The 19,690-nt window shown below is 39.7% G+C and overlaps 1 protein-coding gene across 2 annotated transcripts in view; it reads right to left on the reverse strand.

The window, feature by feature from the left end:
- The window catches only part of cpne3 (copine 3), a 23,611-nt gene continuing 3,921 nt past the window's right edge, over positions 1–19,690 (reverse strand). Inside the window, exons 4-16 of one of the 2 annotated variants that reach the window (XM_021620575.3) lie at positions 16,731–16,805; positions 16,583–16,654; positions 16,305–16,385; positions 15,033–15,122; positions 11,930–12,028; positions 11,703–11,849; positions 11,353–11,486; positions 10,863–10,917; positions 3,821–3,872; positions 3,597–3,730; positions 3,171–3,407; positions 2,610–2,779; positions 1–2,226 (exon numbers count right to left, since the gene is read on the reverse strand). In XM_021620575.3, coding sequence (XP_021476250.1) covers positions 2,642–2,779; positions 3,171–3,407; positions 3,597–3,730; positions 3,821–3,872; positions 10,863–10,917; positions 11,353–11,486; positions 11,703–11,849; positions 11,930–12,028; positions 15,033–15,122; positions 16,305–16,385; positions 16,583–16,654; positions 16,731–16,805 — 1,314 coding nt within the window. In that variant the 3' untranslated portion in view covers positions 1–2,226; positions 2,610–2,641. The remainder of the gene's footprint in view (positions 2,227–2,609; positions 2,780–3,170; positions 3,408–3,596; positions 3,731–3,820; positions 3,873–10,862; positions 10,918–11,352; positions 11,487–11,702; positions 11,850–11,929; positions 12,029–15,032; positions 15,123–16,304; positions 16,386–16,582; positions 16,655–16,730; positions 16,806–19,690) is intronic. The other variant, XM_021620574.3, reaches the window with a different exon arrangement.

Genomic DNA, 19,690 nt, shown 5'->3' on the forward strand with positions numbered 1-19,690 from the left:
TTGTGGTAGATAAACAACGTTTATGTGATTATCATACAATATTAGAAATATGCTCGATTCCTTTGGGGGAAAAACAGCTATAAATGGCACAAGGCACACGTAAGGCCAGAGAGGGTGTGGTATATGGCTACGGGCTGCTCTTATGCACGACGCAACTAATTAGAACAGTAAAAAGTTATTTTTTTGTCATACCCATGGTATTCGGTCTGATATACCACTGCTTTAAGCTAATCAGCATTCAGGGCTCGAACCACCTAGGATATAATATAGGACATTGACATAACTTGGAAGAGCAGAAAGAACCATTTGATTGTGTTACTTACTATACTGTTGTAGTAGTATCTATAATATAAGGCCCTCAATTTATAGGAACCCATAAACAAATTATGAATGACAAAATAACTAATACAGTTGAAGTTGAAATTCCAGTTTAAACCTGATCAATTATCTGTGGGGAAGGAGAAGTTAAAGTAAATTGTTTATCAATATTAACACAAAATGTATGCTAAAGCTGACATTTACATAATGAATATGGTCATAATTGAATTCAATTATTTATGCTCAACTGGAATAGGAACTCTGCAAGCTAGTCCATAAAGTGTCTCTGCAAGCATAATTGGCACAAGAGGAAGAAAAAACGAGCGCTCTATAGCGACTCAATACACAAACATCAAGAAATCAGCATTATTCTGGAGTGGAACGATTAATACACTATGAATGTCATTCAAAAGCTGCATTCACAACACAATATCCAATTTGCTAAGCCGTCAGTTTAAAAACCTTCACTTAAAAAGAAGCATGAATTTAGCCTGTTTGAATAAACAAAATTTACCTCAATTATTTTGAGGACTGGATAATTACTGTAGATATAATGCTACCCACAGCTGGATAACTAATCTATACTGAGCATTAAACTTAGTAAAAATATACAAATGTGCCAAACTATAAAAAAAACATCTGATGAAGCAAGGTTTATAGTGAAATAGGGTGGCAGATAGCCTAGCGGTTAAGAGCGTTGGGCCCAAGCTGACTAAGTGAAAAATATGTCGTTGAGCAAGGCACTTAACCATAATTGCTCCTGTAAGTTGCTCTGGATAAGTATCTACTAAAAAAGGCAAAACAGTATAAAATAGGAGCAACTAAGAAGCATTAGCCTACTTAAAAAATATATATACATTGCCTAGTGAGTCTACATGCCCCTTCCACATCTTTAAAAAGGGATTTCATTAGATGTTTTTTCATACTGATCTAAACAGCCTGCTCCACATTTTCAAATTGAATGAAGTAAAGAAATTTGTCAAAATGAATTACAAAAAATGTATGTCTTTTACACCCCAGAGTTAATACTTGGTGGAAGCACCTTCGGCAGCAATTAAAGTAGTGATGGGGCAGTAATTGATAGTTACATGTTATATTATATCGATACTTTGACAAGTATTGATTTGTAAAAAATTATAAAAATAGTTTGGCTCGTCGGCTGTACCTGCGCCAAAACGCCAGTATTTTTCATCCTATAGCTTGTTCTCCATCCTTTTAAATAGTAAGCCAACACTTTCCTTTCCATGACTGATAAAAAAAAAAGAATTATCATGCGTTCAGCAGACATATAGTGAGCAATATGTTTGGAACATCAAATCGCAATATATATTGTAGGAAGAAATACAATTTAATCCCTTTTTAGATTTAGTTTTAAGGCAGCAAAATGTGACAACTGTGCAAGGGATGTGTAGACTTCCACTAGACACTGTGCATATGGGTATATGTACACATGCTTCTGGGACTGGCCTACTGACGGAGATTGGGAACAAGCCAGACTGGACCAATGTGCTGTTGGTTGCTGTAAGTACACATGCAGTGTTTTGTAGAATTTTCTCCTAAAAAACTTCCATCCTGCTCAATTCAACCTGACACATGCTAGTAAGTGATGGCTAGAGCTTTGTATACCTGTCATGATCCCTTTGACACAATGATAAATAGCAGAGAGTGCTTATGGTAGCTACTGAGATGAGCGACTGTCTACTCGTCTTCGATCAGGTGGGGATGGGTTGGTTCCTCTCCTGGGCACTAGGAGGTGAGGGTGGGCATGTCTGCGGTAGCTGGCGGTGTAGGGACGGGGGCAGGGGGAGTGTCAGTGTTGGGAGGACTCAGCTTGTTCATGTTGAAGTAGGTGACCACCTGACCAGGGACTTCAGCCAACACAGACTGGGCCAGAGCTTCTTTAGGAGACTGGAGATGGAAAGAAAAGAGTGGGGAATGGAGAAAGTAAAGGGACAATTAAAGAAAATGCAGAGAGAGGCAAAAAACATTTGAGAAAATGAGTATCTATTTGTGACAACTGATCATTTAGGGCAGGCATTTTCACAATGATTAAATACCAGGCTGACAATACAGGCGTGAGCAGAACAATGCATCGAATAGGACTACTTTCATACAAAATAACCAATGACAACAATAGGGCTGGGTGAGCCCTGCAAGCAGCCATGCTCTACGATTATTCTAAGCTAGCTAGTAGCTAGGACAGGTGTACCATGGAAGCAAGCACACAGGCAGGGGTTGGGTTGAAGAAGCCAATGGGGAGTAGCTGAAGCATTTGGGGGATGTATCCCTACATTTCTACGAAGTACTGGGCTGAGGCTGGGACTCATAGGGCTGAGGCTGATGGGGCTGAGGGCTGGGACTCAGGGTCATGGGGAGGCTTCAGTTTGTGTATACTGAAGTAGGACACCACTTGTCCAGGCAACTCTGCCAGTACGCTTTGAGCAAGAGCTTCCCTGGGTGCCTGAAACAAGATGAGAAGGTACAGTAACAATGCTGGGTGGGAGAGGCTCTAAGGGTTGGGGGGGATCGTTGAAGTGATGCAGATTTCAGCAATTTAGGATCCATGATGATTGGAAAGGAGATGTTTTTGATAATTTGAGGTGGTTAAACCTATGCTGGGTGGCCTTAAAGCAGGCAGTTAGTCAGTACACAGGAGACAGACTACACCCACAGACCTAGAATGAGCAGAACAGGATTCACACTCAAGTCAATGATGCCATAATTGTGGATATTTTTCTATGGTATCAACACCTCAGTCATCCTATAAACAATGTTGTAGAAACATATGGATACCATCATCCAAGCCTTTCTAGAGAGCAGAGCAGCTTTAAGCAGCATGACGATCTACTCACGTTCTGGAACTGTCTGAAGGGGACAAACTGGACTATGTCCCGTGCAGCAGTCTCTCCCGTTGGCGCTCTGAGCCGCCCGTCGTCACCGTCCAGGAACTCCATGGCGGTGAAGTCGGCCCCGCCCACACCGATGATGATAATGGACATGGGCAGACGGGAGGCATTAACGATGGCGGAGCGTGTCTGGTCCAGATCCGTGATCACGCCGTCCGTTATGATCAGGAGGACAAAGTATTGCTTGGAAGAGGAGGGAGGAGAAGAGGATGAGGAGTATGAATTAGGCTATTTGAGGTTGGAATCAACAATACATGTTGTTTGAAGTACAGTAGACCAACATAGCTACTGTAGTAGGTCAAAGCTGTGTGCTGGAAAACCTTACAGTACAGACAGAGGCAGTACAGTATGTAGCATACTGTAGCTACTCACAGAGGCAGTTTTCTGCTGGGTAGCCTGCATAGCGAAGCGGGCTACATGGTTGATGATGGGAGAGAAGTTAGTGGGACCGTAGAGCTTCACCTGGGGAAGACACACTCTGTAGGCCTCCACTACACCCTCGATACCTGTAGACGCACACACAAACTGTGAAAAACTCCCAAACCCTATATTACCATATTATAACTGTTTCCTTCAAAAACTGTCTGCACACATACCTGCACAGAATGGATTTGCAGGGTTGAAATTGAGAGGGAACTCATGAGAAACCTGTAAAACACAATACATCCAGAACAATTTAATGAGAATTTCTGATAGAAATAATACTTGTAGACCCAAATGGGTCCGATTGAAATGTTCAGCTTATAAAGGCTCCATAAAGCACCACATAAGTGTTAATCTATAACTGTATGTCATGCATTATAAAAGGTTTAAAAAATGTGGCACAACCCACTGTCAAATATGACAAACCTATGCTTTAAAAAAGGCCTTATATATACAGTTGAAGTCAGAAGTTAACATACACCTTAGCCAAATACATTTAAACTCGGGTTTTCACATTCCTGACATTTAATCCTAGTAATAATTCCCTGTCTTAGGTCAGTTAGGATAACCACTTTATTTTAAGAATGAAATAATAGTAGAGAGAATTATTTATTTCAGCTTTTATTTATTTCATCACATTCCCAGTGGGCCAGAAGTATACATACAGTCAATTAGTATTTGTTAGCATTGCCTTTAAATTGTTTAACTTGGGTCAAACATTTTGGGTAGCCTTCCACAAGCTTCCCACAATAAGGTCGGGTGAATTTTGGCCCATTCCTCCTGACAGAGCTGGTGTAGGCCTCCTTGCTCGCACATGCTTTTTCAGTTCTGCCCACAAGTTTTCTATAGGATTGAGGTCAGGGCTTTGTGATGGCCACTCCAATACCTTGACTTTGTCTTTAAGCCATTTTGCCACAAATTGGAAGTATGCTTGTGGTCATTGTCCATTTGGAAGATCCATTTGCGACCAAGCTTTAACTTCCTGACTGATGTCTTGAGATGTTGCTTCAGTATATCCACATAATTTTCCTGCCTCATGATGCCATATATTTTGTGAAGTGCACCAGTCCCTCCTGCAGAAAAGCACCCCCACAACATGATGCTGCCACCCCCGTGCTTCACGGTTGGGATGGTGTTCTTCGGCTTGCAACCTCCCTCTTTTTCCTCCAAACATAACGCTCATTATGGCCAAACAGTTCTATTTCCCCCCCCCCATCAGACCAGAGGACATTTCTCCAAAAAGTATGATCTTTGTCCCCATGTGCAGTTGCAAACCGTAGTCTGGCTTTTTTATGACGGTTTTGGAGCAGTGGCTTCTTCCTTGCTGAGCAGCCTTTCAGGTTATGTGGATATAGATACTTTTGTATCTTTTTCCTCCAGCATCTTCACAAGGTCCTTTGCTGTTGTTCTAGGATTGATTTGCACTTTTCCCACCAAAGTACGTTCACCTCTAGGAGACAGAACACGTCTCCTTCCTGAGTGGTATGACGGCTGTGTGATCCCATGGTGTTTATACTTGTGTACTATTGTTTGTACAGATGAACGTGGTACCTTCAGGCATTTGGAAATTGCTCCCAAGGATGAACCAGACTTGTGGAGGTCTACAATTTCTTTTCTAAGGTCTTGGCTGATGTCTTTTGATTTTCCCATGATGTCAAGCAAAGAGGCACTGAGTTTGAAGGTAGGCCTTTAAATACATCCACAGGTACACCTCCAATTGACTCAAACGATGTCAATTAGCCTATCAGAAGCTTCTAAAGACATAATTTTCTGGAATTTTCCAAGCTGTTTCAAGGCACAGTCAACTTAGTGTATGTAAACTTCTGACCAACTGGAATTGTGATACAGTGAATTATAAGTGAAATAATCTGTCTGTGAACAATTGTTGGAAAATTACTTGTGTCATGCACAAAGTAGCTGTCCCATCCGACTTGCCAAAACTATAGTTTGTTAACAAGAAATTTGTGGAGTGGTTGAAAAACAAGTTTTAATGACTCCAACCTAAGTGTATGTAAACTTCCGACTTCAACTGTATGCGATTCGGCCACCAATGGAAATGGGTGGAGTAAAAGGCCAGCAACACTCCGTATTATTCAGAGCCCCATGAAATCACACCATATATGCATTCTACAGACCCTACTGAGCAATCCCTAAAATACCTATACTGCTGCACCGAGAATGGTTCTTGCTCTAAGCAAATATGTATTCCATGTACAGTGATTCACATTGTGTGCATTTACTTGACCATGGAACAGGTTTTAAAAGCCAGATTGAATTCAAATGTCACTTAAATATGAACAAATATGAATCATTGTTAAGACATATCATGAATGGTGGGGACATTTATTTAGAACATTTCTGAAAACCCATGATCAGGCAGTACTTTTTTAGTGTTGCTGACGAGACGCTGATCGGGTGATGAGTTCGCAAAACAAATGCCACTGGACAGCGAAAAACAAGTTAAGCTTTATTTTTATATTTAAATTAGTTTGTACTGAGGTAGTTAAGTGTTGAGTTAAAATTACATACTGTAGCTAGCTCAGTCGTTGTTTCAAATAATGTCAGTGACATCACAGCAGCTAGATTCAATTTAGCTAGCTAGCTAGCAGGCTCAGATAAATACAAGTCCCCTTGATAGAGCCATGTCACATCATGAGATTTGTAAATGAAAGAAGAACATAATAACATGAATTGAATGGAGTTTCCCAATCTTCCCCTTATCCAGATGCTGTGACAAAGCCATTTCCTAACAGACCTGCTAACTTTCTCTGATGTTACTTTAAGGTAGGAACCAACATGCAGTACATCCAGCAGGAAGAGCGGCAAGAACCATTCGTCCACCAGCTCAGGGACAAGCTACACGATTCACAGCCCCGTGTAATATTTAATGTAATTGCATTGCTGAACTTTCTGAAACTTAACGTATTTGTATTGTTTCAAAAATGTAAAAAATAAAATGTATGGTTTAAACATGTCTAATGATTATCGTTTCAGCTGTTAGTGATAATTCCCTAAGTGTTAATACATTTGTGTTAAAGGATTAAGCCTTTATGTATGTGTTATGAATGACCATAGGTGTCTGACCTTAATAGTTAATGACTTGTTTCAGGAAACTAGGCGTATGTCGCACATCACTACTAAACAGGAACATGGAACTTTCATGTGCTTTAATAACAAATGTGTATGCCATCTGTAAATAGAAATAAAATTGTTATAATACAAGCCTAGTTGGTTTAGCCACAGAAAGAGTCAGGAACCTTCCCAATAGCCATTATTGGCTGGATGAGTTCAGATTGGTCTGCCATGTGGCACACTTCTCTGTAACATGAGCTGCTCAGGTAATCCTTTCTAACGTGGCTTTTATGAAAGAAGAACTGCAAAAGTGTTGCTAATGCTCTCCACTTTCTGGAAGACAGAGTTTTGAAAACAGTGGAATGCCCAGTGGAAGCAGAGTATGATAGCTAAGGAAATGGAGAAAATTCTGGCGTTTGATTGCAAATATGCGGAGGGGGTCGAAAACACACAGAAGGCTGTTGTATAAAACACGTGCCTCTGGACTATATCTTCAAACTAAGACCAACCATGGCATATGTGACAGAGAGAGAGAAGCATTCATCCATGTATACTGGTAAGAGAGTCTCACTAGCAACATTTTCTGATATTATACGTTTCTAATTTTGTCAAAGTCATTTTCATTGCAAGTTAAAGCATACTGTTAGCTAGCTAACATTAACTGGCTGGCTTGCTAACTAAAGTTACATGTAGGATCTGTGTAGTAGCTAATATTATTAGTATCTCAGAAAGCCATTTGCGTCACTAGTTATAGCCTAATGTTAGCTAGCTAGCTAACATTAAACTTAGTTGGTTCGCTTTAGCTACCTGCAGATTCATGCATGGTAGGAACGTTATGAGTTGGGATTAAACAAAAGACTCCATTATGCAAGTAACCATTTCACTGTACCGTTTACACCTTCTGTATCCTGTGCATGTGACAAATATTAGATTTTTTTCTTTGATATGTGTGGTTACCAGAGACGGTAATGTGAAGAACAACATGACCTGCACCAAAGTCGAATTAGGATATAACGTTAGGCTAACGTGTCCAAGTTTACAAATTCTCCGGTAGAATGCCCTGCTTTTATTTCATCGCACTCACAACTATAAGCTATTATCGGTAATTAGCTCGCCATTAACTTGTAAATAATGATCTTGTTGTGAGTTTATTTTCTGTAATAATGAATACAAATTAGCTAAAGTTAAGACATTGTCAGCTATGGTCATTATTTGAATTGGCTAGCCAGCGAACTTAACATTAGCTAGCTAACAAACAAGAAACAAACCAAAACATTGGTTAAAAAGTTGCTTTTAGTTGCATGGTTTGCTAGATTGACATATACTAAATACATTTTTACACAGATGGGTTTGTTGTTAAAATACAGTACGCTATTTTTGACTACCAGGCAGCCTGTCGTTTTTGTGTTTATACTTTTTCATAATGACAATAGAATGTTCATGATGTCACTGTGACAACTGTCTACAGACATGTCGATAGACGTAGTATAAACCAGTCTTTAGTCTTGAAATCTTTGGTTGCTTAGTACCGTACTCACTCTGTTTCGCACATGGCCTCACGTGGGAATCCTTAAAGAGATGGGTGGGGCTAAAGCTTAAGAGGGTGTGAACAATGCTGAATGGGTGTAAACAAAATCTCTCCAGCAGGTGTACCAAAACATTCAAGGGCTATTTTCTCAAAAGTGGGGTTACAAGTTTTTCAATTTTCAAAGCAGAATTACTTTCCCATTGTTCCTCAACTGTAGTGTATGATATACAATTTTCTAGCTCTGAGTTTCTACTTTTATCCAATGTAAAAAAAAAACACGAGGGTCATGATACAAGAAATGTATGTATGTGTTATAAAATTACCAAATGGATCTGACTTTAAATTAAGTATAGTGTCATGCGATAGTCTTTATGGATGTCTTATGAATGACCGAAGGTGTCTCACTTCAAACTAAGTATTACAGGACACTACATAAAGTGTCATTAAATAGGTTATTAACATTCTGCTGATTTATGAAGGTTCTCACGATCCACAGGTTACTGTAGGGAAAAGCTTGTGTGTGTATGTGTCAGAACCAAGATGATTTGGAATAGTCCAACCTGAGACTAACGCACCAAGTATTCCTCTTACGAGTCCAGGCCTCGATTACAACCTGTTACATTGGTGCCAACATTTTGTGGCTCATCTTTCAGCAAGGGGAAGTGGGTGAATGTGTCAAAGACTTGACTGGGCACAGCACCGCGCGGTATGGCTTGTTTTTGTTGTGTGCGTGTTCGTTTACTGAGAAACATGTAACTTGGTTCCAGAAAAAATACATTTTCAATTTCTTTAGGTTGGGGGGCTTTCTTCAAGGTAAGAGTTTCTTGGTGTAACGTCCTCCCCAGACTATTGCACACACAGCACATATAAGCCTGGGACATCAACCATTCAAAGTTGGCCTTAGTGGGAGTGCCCATACAATTCTAAGGGAGTGACCTTACTGAGTAAAGTATTTGTCATTGTCACTATTTAACGCAGTCAAAAAGTCATAATTATTGCTAATCCCTGCCCATCCATCTTCTTAAAATGTGATTTTAAACCTAACTAATGTTGCACAAGTTTGGTGCGTTGGGCCACCAGACCTTCCGGGCATTTGGGCAGAAGTGTCTGGGAATGAGATTAGGTGTAATGTGACAGGACATCACTTCAGAGTGTACGCCATCCTTCATCACAACATGCAACCCTTTATAAAGCATGTGCTTACATCATATTTGACATGGGTGATTACGCCACATGACAGATGCTTTCTAACACATGTAGTGCTTATAAAGGCATTAGGGCTTTATGAAGCCTTTAAAAACTGAACGTCATTTCATGCGGGATCGCGATGTTCACAATCTCAGCAACCCAGAACTAAAATCTTGCCTAATAGATTGGTGAGAAGGTAGAGCTCCCTTTGTATCCGGAATTAATTTAGCCTTTCATTTTAGTCATTGAGCGCTGTAGAGTTTTTTTCTTGTGTCAATGAATTTGTGACATTCCTGGATTACTCATTGCATTAATAAAGTCTGATTTAAATCAACAAATACAATTGTTTAAACAAAGTTAAGGGTTAAAGATTGTGAATATCTGGCTGTGTTGGCAAAATCACTAAATAGTCAAGCGGGGAGAGGCTGACAGTTGTCACAGTTCTAAGACCAATCAGAAATGTCCAGCTAACCCTACGCTAATGACAACATTGGATATCAAAACTGAACTTGGATCTGCGTTAAGTAGCAATGATATCCTTCTCCACTGTCATTTTACGACGGCTATCTCAAACCAGTCATGACTATTCAAAAAAAATCACGTTCTTTCCAGCAAATTTCTTAGTTACATGGTAGGGTTGGACGGTATTCCGTATATGCCATATACCAGGGTATTTGGAAAAAGTCATGGGATGGTTTTCCAAACCTATTTCTTTGAAGTTTTTCAACAAAATGTAATATTTGTAGCTACTTTTTAAAGTGAATCCCTGCTGTCAACTTGTGCAATACGTTAGGAGATAAAGCAGACTGTCTTCTTCATTTCAATAGTTACATTATTTTACATTATGAAGCTTACCATAGTTCCCTAGAACAGCTGAGCCAGTCAGGTGTTTGTAAATATCACAACGGGAGAAAGTGGGAGCTGGTGAGTCCATAGCGTTCTATATCTACCGGCGAGTCCCTGTTATGCAGTGCAGGAGGTGACGAAGTTATGCTTGCATGCAATTCACTACTAAATGTTTGCCATCAGATATCGTATAATGTCTTTCTGCCAGAAGTCAGAGCTCTGGATGCCATTTTGTCCCTGAGCTTCCTACTAGTGGTTTTTACTCCTTCGTTCTCTTCTCTGCTCTGTGTACACATGCTACTCTTCCTTCAAAAAAGCATGCATCACAACTTTGTTAATTTGCACAATTTCGCTCATAAAATGTCCACACTCACCAAAAATGACATTCGTTAGCAACTAGCTTGTTTGACTTTGTGGATTTGCAATTAGTTTGTTCGTTTTCGCTCATTAGCGTTTAGCTAACAGTGGCGGCAAAATGTGATTTCGCTATTAGTTTGTGATAGGGTTTTCTTGCATTATCCTGTTACATGCATCTGTCCACAAGAGATAATGATGTTCACCATATGAAAATCCATATTTACCTGCCAGGTAGGTGGGATCTGTGCTCCAAAGCCAAAGGCAGGGAACATTTTGTCACTGCAGGGAACATTTCAGTCAGATACTTCCCTATCATTCAAAACAATGATACAACCACAATGGAAACTAAGAGGCAGGATCATATCCTCACACCTTGTCTATGGAAACCACCTCAGTCTAACTAAAGAGCTAACTTGCATCAGCACATTCCATCATTAAACATGAACATCCACACACACACACACACTATCCTAATCAATAACATTGACACATACAACTATTGCCTAAGGTTAACAGAATGTAAAGCCAGATAAATGGTAAGAATGGTATTTTTGCATCCAACAGCTCCAGGGGCAGGCAGTTCAAGCAAAAACATACAGCACCATTGCATTTACATGGGGAAAAATAAATTATTCAGCATATTATGGGTGTGAGTTTCCCATACACTGCACCATATATAATGTAGCATATGGGGAGTAGTACAGGTCAGATTACCTGTCGTAGTCTTGGATCACCATGCCAACGGACCAGATGGCAGACAGGTATTCATTGACCCCTTGTGGACTGATGTAGTGGAGAGACTGGGGAGACTTGGGGTCACCGTTTGACCCGGTGAAGTCAATACCCACCTACAGATGGAGAGGGAGACCGAGAGACTAAGCTTATTGTGGTGGCAGTTCAATTCAATGAACTTTATTCAAGACATTTTTGCTGGCAGGCATAGGACACAAATTGAAAGACAATGAATAATAAAAACAAACAAGTGCGATGTACAACACAGAAAAACTCTGCATGAAAGGGCCATTTCTGTGCTAGAGGTCATTTAGAGAGAAATCTTTACTCACAGTGAAGTTGATCTGGCAACCTCCCATGATGTAGTCCAGGAAGGTATACTCCTTCACCACCTGACACAGCTTCACACTCACCACACCAGAGTTTTTGTATCCCTTCTTCTTCTGTTGCTTTTTACTGTTGATACACTCAAACTCAGCCTGGGGAGGGACAGAGGAGCAAGGATGAGAAGAACCACACAGGCTGACACACGCAGAGTAACCCTTGCACTCCATCTCACCGGTGAGGAGCGCGATGCCTCTTGCAGACGTGTCATGGTGGTCTCAAAGATTCCAATGAGGTCATGAGATCCATCATTGTCATAGTCGTAGCACTCCACCTTAGGACGAGCATAGAGTCTGAGTTAACAGGTTAGCAACAAGCCACAAAATGACTCCTCAAAAAGGTGTGTAACATGAACACACAAACGGTTTCAAACCCCAAACAAACATCATTCACATCACACTCAGTAAGAATCAGACCGCGGGTGAACAAGATCATGCAATGGAAAACACCAAACCAAGACGGCAAACCAAACTCAGAGCAAAGGTAACACACACTAATTAACTAACACTAATGCACAACAAAAAGATGCCATGATGACAGAGGCTTCATCAACTTCCGCCATTTGTCCAACAAAGACAATATGGATGTCTATGGAAGGGCTGGAACCGTGGCTATCAGTACAGGATGGATACAGCCTACTACAGGGTAAGTGTTCCCCACCCATTCCAGTCTTCCACTACTGACTAGTCACTTCACCCTTCTACTGAAGGCACATGAGGTTGGAGTTGGACACACACACCGTGGTAGATGACCTGGGTTTAAATTTGTTTCCTGCTCGATTGAGCTTGTCTGTGACATTGAAACCAATGAAAGAGTCCTTTAAGTGTAGGCACAGGCAGGCTCAATCAAACCTCCAAAAAATTTGAACCCAGGTCCGAGGGTAACTCACATGTCCTCCAGTGTGGGTATCAGTTGTTCCTTAAAAGACTGCATTAGGGGTATTTACAGCTGAAAAATCACCAATTGTCAACATCAATCAATGGCCTCAAATGCTGTACAGATTATGTACAGTAGTAGTCCACTTAGCTAATAGTAGAGAAAGATAACCATTTAAAATCTACTAAAAAACTTGAGAGTTAATGCAGTTATTTTCCCCCCGCTCTGTTTAAAACTGTTAACAAGTACAGTCACCTCCAACATTATTGGCACCCTTGATAAAGATAAGCAACAAAAAAAAAGACTATAATATAAATAATACTAAACTATATTGTTTGCCCTCCAAAATTGGGGAAATTATATTATTTTACACTAATACAATTGCTCAGAGAAAGAGATTGTTAAACTAATAAAAAAAAAATCTGAAAAAGATAGCACCCCTGAAGAGTCTTATAAAATCTGCATTAACATTCTACTTTTTTCAAGTTAATCTCAGTTTAAGGAACTTTATTGTGGCCAAACATGGCTTCCTGTTTCACTGGGGTATAAAAATGAGGCAACCCACATGTAAAATATATATATATTTTTTTAAATTAAAAAACATGTCAACCATCACCATGGGGAAAGGCAAAGAACTCAAAAATTAAGAGACGGGGTAATGATTTTTGCCCTTCATACATTGTCTTCAGAAAGTATTCATACCCCTTGACTTATTCCACATTGTGTTACATCCTGAATTCAAAATGGATTTGATTTTTTTCTACATACAATAACACATTATAAAAGTGAGAACATAAGTGAGAAGTTTTAGCAAATTTACTGAAAATGAAATACAGAAATACCTCATTTACATAAGAATTCACAGCCCTCAGTCAATACTTTGTAGAAGAACCTTTGGCGGCGATCACAGCTGAGTCTTTTTTTGGTAAGTCTCTAAGAGCTTTGCACACATGGATTGTACAATATCTGCCCATTATTCAAGCTCTGTCAAGTTGATTGTTGACCATTGCTAGACAGCCATGATCAGGTCTTGCCATAGATTTTCAAGCAAATTTAAGTCAAAACTGCCTGTGTTTAGCTGTATTCTTTTTCTTATCCTCCCCCAAAAAACATCTTAGTCATTCCACGGAGGGCCGAGTGTCTGCAGGTTTTCGCTCCTCCCTTGTGCTTGATTGATGAATTTAGATCACTAATTAACTCCCTTCACCTGGTTGTCTAGGTCTTAATTGAAAGGAAAACCCAAAACCAGCAGACACTAGGACCTCTATGGAATGAGTTTGACACCCCTGCCATAGCTAGTCTTTGCCGATGATAGGTATACCCATAACATAATGCAGCCACCACCATGCTTGAAAATGTGAAGAATAGTACTCAGTGATGTGTTGGATTTGCCACAAACATAACTTTTTGTCTAGAATATAAAGTGTTAATTTCTTATCGCCCATTCCCCCCCCAGTATTACTTAAGTGCCTTGTCGCAAACAGGATGCATATTTGGGAATATTTTTATTCTGTACAGGCTTCCTTTTCTCTCTGTCATGTAGGTTAGTATTGTGGAGTAACTAAAATGTTGATCCATCCTCAGTTTCCTCATATCACAGCCATTAAACTGTTTTAAATCGCCATTGTCGCCAATGCATCATGGTGAAATACCTGAGCAGTTTCCTTCCTCTCTGGCAACCGAGTTAGGAAGGACACCTGTATCTTTGTAGTGACTGGGTGTATTGATACACCATCCAAAGTGTAATTAACTTCACCATGCTGGAAGGGATATTCATTCAGCATCTTCTTTTTTGCTGTTGCTGACATCTACCAAATCGGTGCCTGCCCTTCTAAGCGAGGCATTGATAAACATCCCTGGTCTTTGTGGTTGAATCTGTGCTTGAAATTCACAACTCGATTGAGGAACCTTACAATGATCTGTATGTGTGGAGTACAGAGATAGGGTAGTCATTAAAAAATCATGTTAACCACTATTACTCAACAACTTATTATGCAATTCGCTTAGCACATAATTGTGCCAATAATTGACACCTATCTTTCTGATGCAAAAAAAAAAACTTGTTAAACAGAATCTTTCTCTGAGCAACTGTATTCGTATAAAATAATAATTTCCCCCCTTTTCTTGCATATAATATAGCTCAGTATTTGTATTATTTATACAATCTGTTTTGCTTTTTTTTTATCAAATGGTGCCAATAATTGTGGAGGTGAACGTATCTTAAGGTTATTACCTGTGTTATTATCATGCAAACCACACACAATTCCAGAAAAGGTGTTACACCAAAACATTCCCCAAATCAAATACAAAAGATATGGAATAGTTCAGTGTCTGTGCGGTAAGAGTTGCTGATGTGTAAGGTAGGTTAGTACTGGTACAGGTGTGGTTGTGGGTCTACATACCTTTATATGTTTGTCCATGTCTCCTCCACACAGGGACTGCAGGGGGATCCTGAATGGTTTCCATGTTGGGTTCAGGTTGTTCTTCACCACCTTATTTATGCAGGGCACAGGGACAAATATGGTAACTGTTATCTGTATCGCATTACCACTAACCACAATCTGTATCACAACACCAGTGTCTGGACACAGTACAAGAGCAGACACTCATTAGCTACATAGCATTTGGTTCAATCACATTAGAGGCATCTGGACAGAGAATAGGAGGAGAGTAATGAGTTTCTAGACAAAAGGACCATGCAAATGTTATACTGTTTCCAGTGTCAGTCAGTGAACACAGTGCACAATACTGATTGATGGGCATTTGAAATTATTTCACGATTTGAATAATAACGAAGTAAATAAAAAAAATGCGCTACACTCTTGACCAATCAGAATGATGCAAAATGCCACAACAGCAGACAGCGCGCAGTTGTTTTCAGGGTGCTAGCTCGGGAGGTTTTGGGCTAAGGGTAGCCTCGGCTAACAGCAAAGGTGAAAGAAGTCCGATGTTCACTATCAAAGAACTGATTGTTTAAAAAATGATATCTGGTGAGTATTTTGCATTGATCCGTTGGAGAGCATGTAGGCGAATCCCTGAAGTGGGGAAAATAGCAAAACGTTGGAGGGCTAAATGCGCTATGATAGTAAAATGTATTTTCTTGTAAAACTTAATTAGCTTGAAAATAAAACTACTTTTTGCGTCCTCAGAACTGTAGGCTACATTTACAATGCCCAACTGTAAACAACGTACTGTCAAAGCCACATGTCTGAAGCAGCAGTGGCTCAATGCGGTGTACATAAACACTACATTCTTACGTTGGTTGTTTTATTAAATTAAGCATTTCAAATGTCGTATCCTTGTGTGCAACAATGTCACATGGACAATTTCATTTAGACAACGCTTTTTCATTGTTAAAATAGGCCTCTTTTTCATTGTTGCCAAAATTGAACTCACAAGTCTGTTAGGACATCCGGATATTCGATTAACCGTGCCATCTCTAGTGTGCAACAGGATATTACGTAGTCTATGGTTATTGCAGTCACATAATCACACAGACAATAAAACTGCCTTTAACATTCACAATATGCAAAAGAAGAGCAGGAGTACAGTATGTGCTGCATAACTGAATGGAAGTCGTATGAAGTTGTAAAACCAGTTAAGAAGTCTCCTTTGAAATGGGCCGTATGAGAGTCTGTGTTGTACTCCATAGAAATGTCTATGGTGTATTGTACCTCCGTTCTGTGAGCCAGCTGCCATCCCGTCTCTGTCTGCTTGTAGAACTCCAGGTAAGGATCAGACTTCCCAAAGAAATCCTGGAAACAGCCTTATATGTCAAAACATTGTAAGTCATAAAATGTCACACAACAGACACAAGCAACTCAGCTAACTATTGTGATGCTTTATTTCCCTCAATTATTGGCTTTACAGAGCAGCAAGTATCACTTCAACAGATTCGTCACTCATGGGATGACCCGTGCTTGGTGCACATTCTTCAATATTGTATCAATACCTTGTTGTCCAGTTTCCTTGCTTCAGCCTCAAAATTCACCACCCTGTTGTCTTTTATTTCTTCAGCAATTATCTACAAAGAAAATAAAACAGTAAATAAAATAAAAAAAGACAACGATAAACAACAAACATCTCTGTAAATGACTCACTGTAATGGTTCCTCTTCCTGCAGGCCTGTTGTTCTTCAACACCAGTGGTCTAGTATGCTTTCTACTAGACACCACCTGGAAAAGACAATTTGATGCGTAAGAAACACTTGTAATGTAAATGGCCACTTAAGCAATAATGCCCGAGGGGGTGTGGTACATTGGCCATATACCGCGGCTAAGGGCTGTTCTAATGTGCGACTCGAAGCGGAGTGCCTGGATACAGCCCTTAGCCGTGGTATATTGGCAATATACCACAAATCCCTGAAGTGTCTTACCTCTATTATAAACTGGTACCCGGTTTATAAAATGTATTACAAACCAGGTAGTTTGAATTCTGGATGCTGATTGGTTGAAACAGTATTCAGCTGTGTGTATATAAGACAATGTAACACATTTATGATGAAGAAATACTTGTTTACAGTTCTATTTATGTTGGGTTTGTGGCCAATGTACCATGGCTGAAGGCTGTATCCAGGCGCTCTGCCTTGCATCGTGTACTGTGCCTATCATAAGTATTCACCCTCCTTCAATTTCTTAAAATGTCATTGTTACAAAGTGGGATTAATCACTTAAATGTAACTAAATATAATCAAACATTTTATCTACGCAATACATAAAAGTAATTATTTATCACGAGGTCCATAAACTATAACTATTAATGCTGCATACTCAAAGGTCAAAATATCACCTTCCTGGTAAAACTAGTTATAAATTGCTAAGGTGTAATCACTTTTGAGGAGAAGCTCAAGTACATATTCGTATTTTAAAATTTGTACTATTTTATGATTATTTCCTATTCAACAATAACTATGAATAAGGCTTGAAATTACATATGCTTTCTAAATATAGCATAATCAAACTATAAAATGACTAACTAAGATTTCACCTTCCTTATAACTGTAAAATACATTTTTGTATGTTTAGCGTTAGAGAAAGCATTTGCCTATTTTCTAAAGGTATCTCCTGATCAAAACGTATTGCTGTGAAAGTCTCACAAAACTCTCTCTTAGCTTCCTGAACTCGCTAGGAACTCACCTTTCATCTCGTGTCAACATTGTCAGTCTACGACAAACAGAAAGTGTTTGTTCAAAATCAATTAATTATTTTCGATCTCTGAATGGCCTACCGTGGTGAAACCACTATCTCTTGCTGCGCTATGATGTAACGATTGCAGGCATGTCAGTGGCTGTGATGTAGGGTTCAGACAGTTTATGTACAGTCAGAAGAGCACATTAAATGGTAGGAGGGACATCCCAGTTTCAAGTGGTTTCAGATTTCACATCCTACATCACACATGCTCAGACAAAAATACTAGTTTGTCTGCGGGAACCAGGGCTATCACTCAAAGCAAGCCATTTTGATCTACGGTGTCTATTGATCGATTTATAAGCGGAAATGTCAGTCGGAACCGGTACCAGAACCACGCAGGTTCCTGTTACATCTAAGAGGTTTTAAAATGATTTGTCAGCGATCAACACAAAAAACGTAACTGTTTTTTTTTAAGATTAATGAAAAATAAAACACTACCATATCTTAATAAAATAAGCATTCACCCATTAGTCAATACATATTAGAAACATGTTGGGTAAGTCTCTTAAGAGCTTTGCACACCTGGATTGTGCAATATTTGTCCATTATCTGTCAAGGTGTTGGGGATCTTTTCAAGCAGATTTAAATCCAAACTCGGCCCCTCACAATCATTCACCGTCTTCTTGGTAAGCAACTCCAATGTAGATTTGGCATTGTGTTGTAGATTATTGACCGACTGAAAGGTGAATTCCTCTCCCAGTGTCTGGTGTAAAGCAGACTGAAGCAGGTATTTGTCTAGGATTTTGCCTGTGCTTAGCTCCATCCAGATTCTTTTTAGGCCATACATATTAGAAACATGTTGGGTAAGTCTCTTAAGAGCTTTGCACACCTGGATTGTGCAATATTTGTCCATTATCTGTCAAGGTGTTGGGGATCTTTTCAAGCAGATTTAAATCCAAACTAACTCGGCCCCTCACAATCATTCACCGTCTTCTTGGTAAGCAACTCCAATGTAGATTTGGCATTGTGTTGTAGATTATTGACCGACTGAAAGGTGAATTCCTCTCCCAGTGTCTGGTGTAAAGCAGACTGAAGCAGGTATTTGTCTAGGATTTTGCCTGTGCTTAGCTCCATCCAGATTCTTTTTAGGCCATGGCTGCGGATCTGACTTTTTCGGGTTGGGGGATCTTTAGTCAGCTGACTAAAAGATCCAGAGCTTCCCGAAGATTCTGCACATGTGTATTCTCTACTTCATGCGCAGAGAACAGGCTACTCAGGCGAATGGTGGTAATAAAGTTAAATCAAGCTGAATCAATGTCTGCAAGATCTCACATAATGATCACAGTATTCTACAGAACAGAACTAAATATAATAGCATAGTATAACATTACTGTAAGACACAAACACCACCGCATTCAATCGCGAATGAGTTTTACCCATAGTAAATCAGTCATTTGATCTCAAATCAGTTTCATGGGGATATGCACTTTGATCTTGAGTTAGAGTGTTGTCGTAGTAGCCTACAGTGTTGTTTTGAATGATGTACAGTGAGCTAATTTTAGTGCAGATGGTGTTAAACTGTAGCATTAGCATAGCCTACCTGTGCATTTTGCCTAGTGGCACGCGATGTTGAGAAGAATGTGGTGGTGTTTTCGTCTTATAGCAACGTTATATAACTTCGCTATTATATTCGGTTCTGTTATGTAGAATACTGTGATCATTACGTGATCATGCAGACATCGATTCAGCTTTATCTCATGTTGATCTAACCTCACCTGTAGCCAGTTATCTGCACGTAAAGTAGAGAATATACAGGATACAAGTTTTGAAATATGTTTTACTCTGTAAAAAAAAGAAGGGGGGGTGGATACCACACCGCCTCAGGCCTTATTGCCTACATTGACACCGGTGCACTTGAGACAGACAAAGTC

Source organism: Oncorhynchus mykiss, chromosome 11 (assembly GCF_057628025.1).
Source record: "Oncorhynchus mykiss isolate SJ-2025 chromosome 11, ASM5762802v1, whole genome shotgun sequence".
Taxonomy (NCBI): Eukaryota; Metazoa; Chordata; class Actinopteri; order Salmoniformes; family Salmonidae; genus Oncorhynchus; species Oncorhynchus mykiss.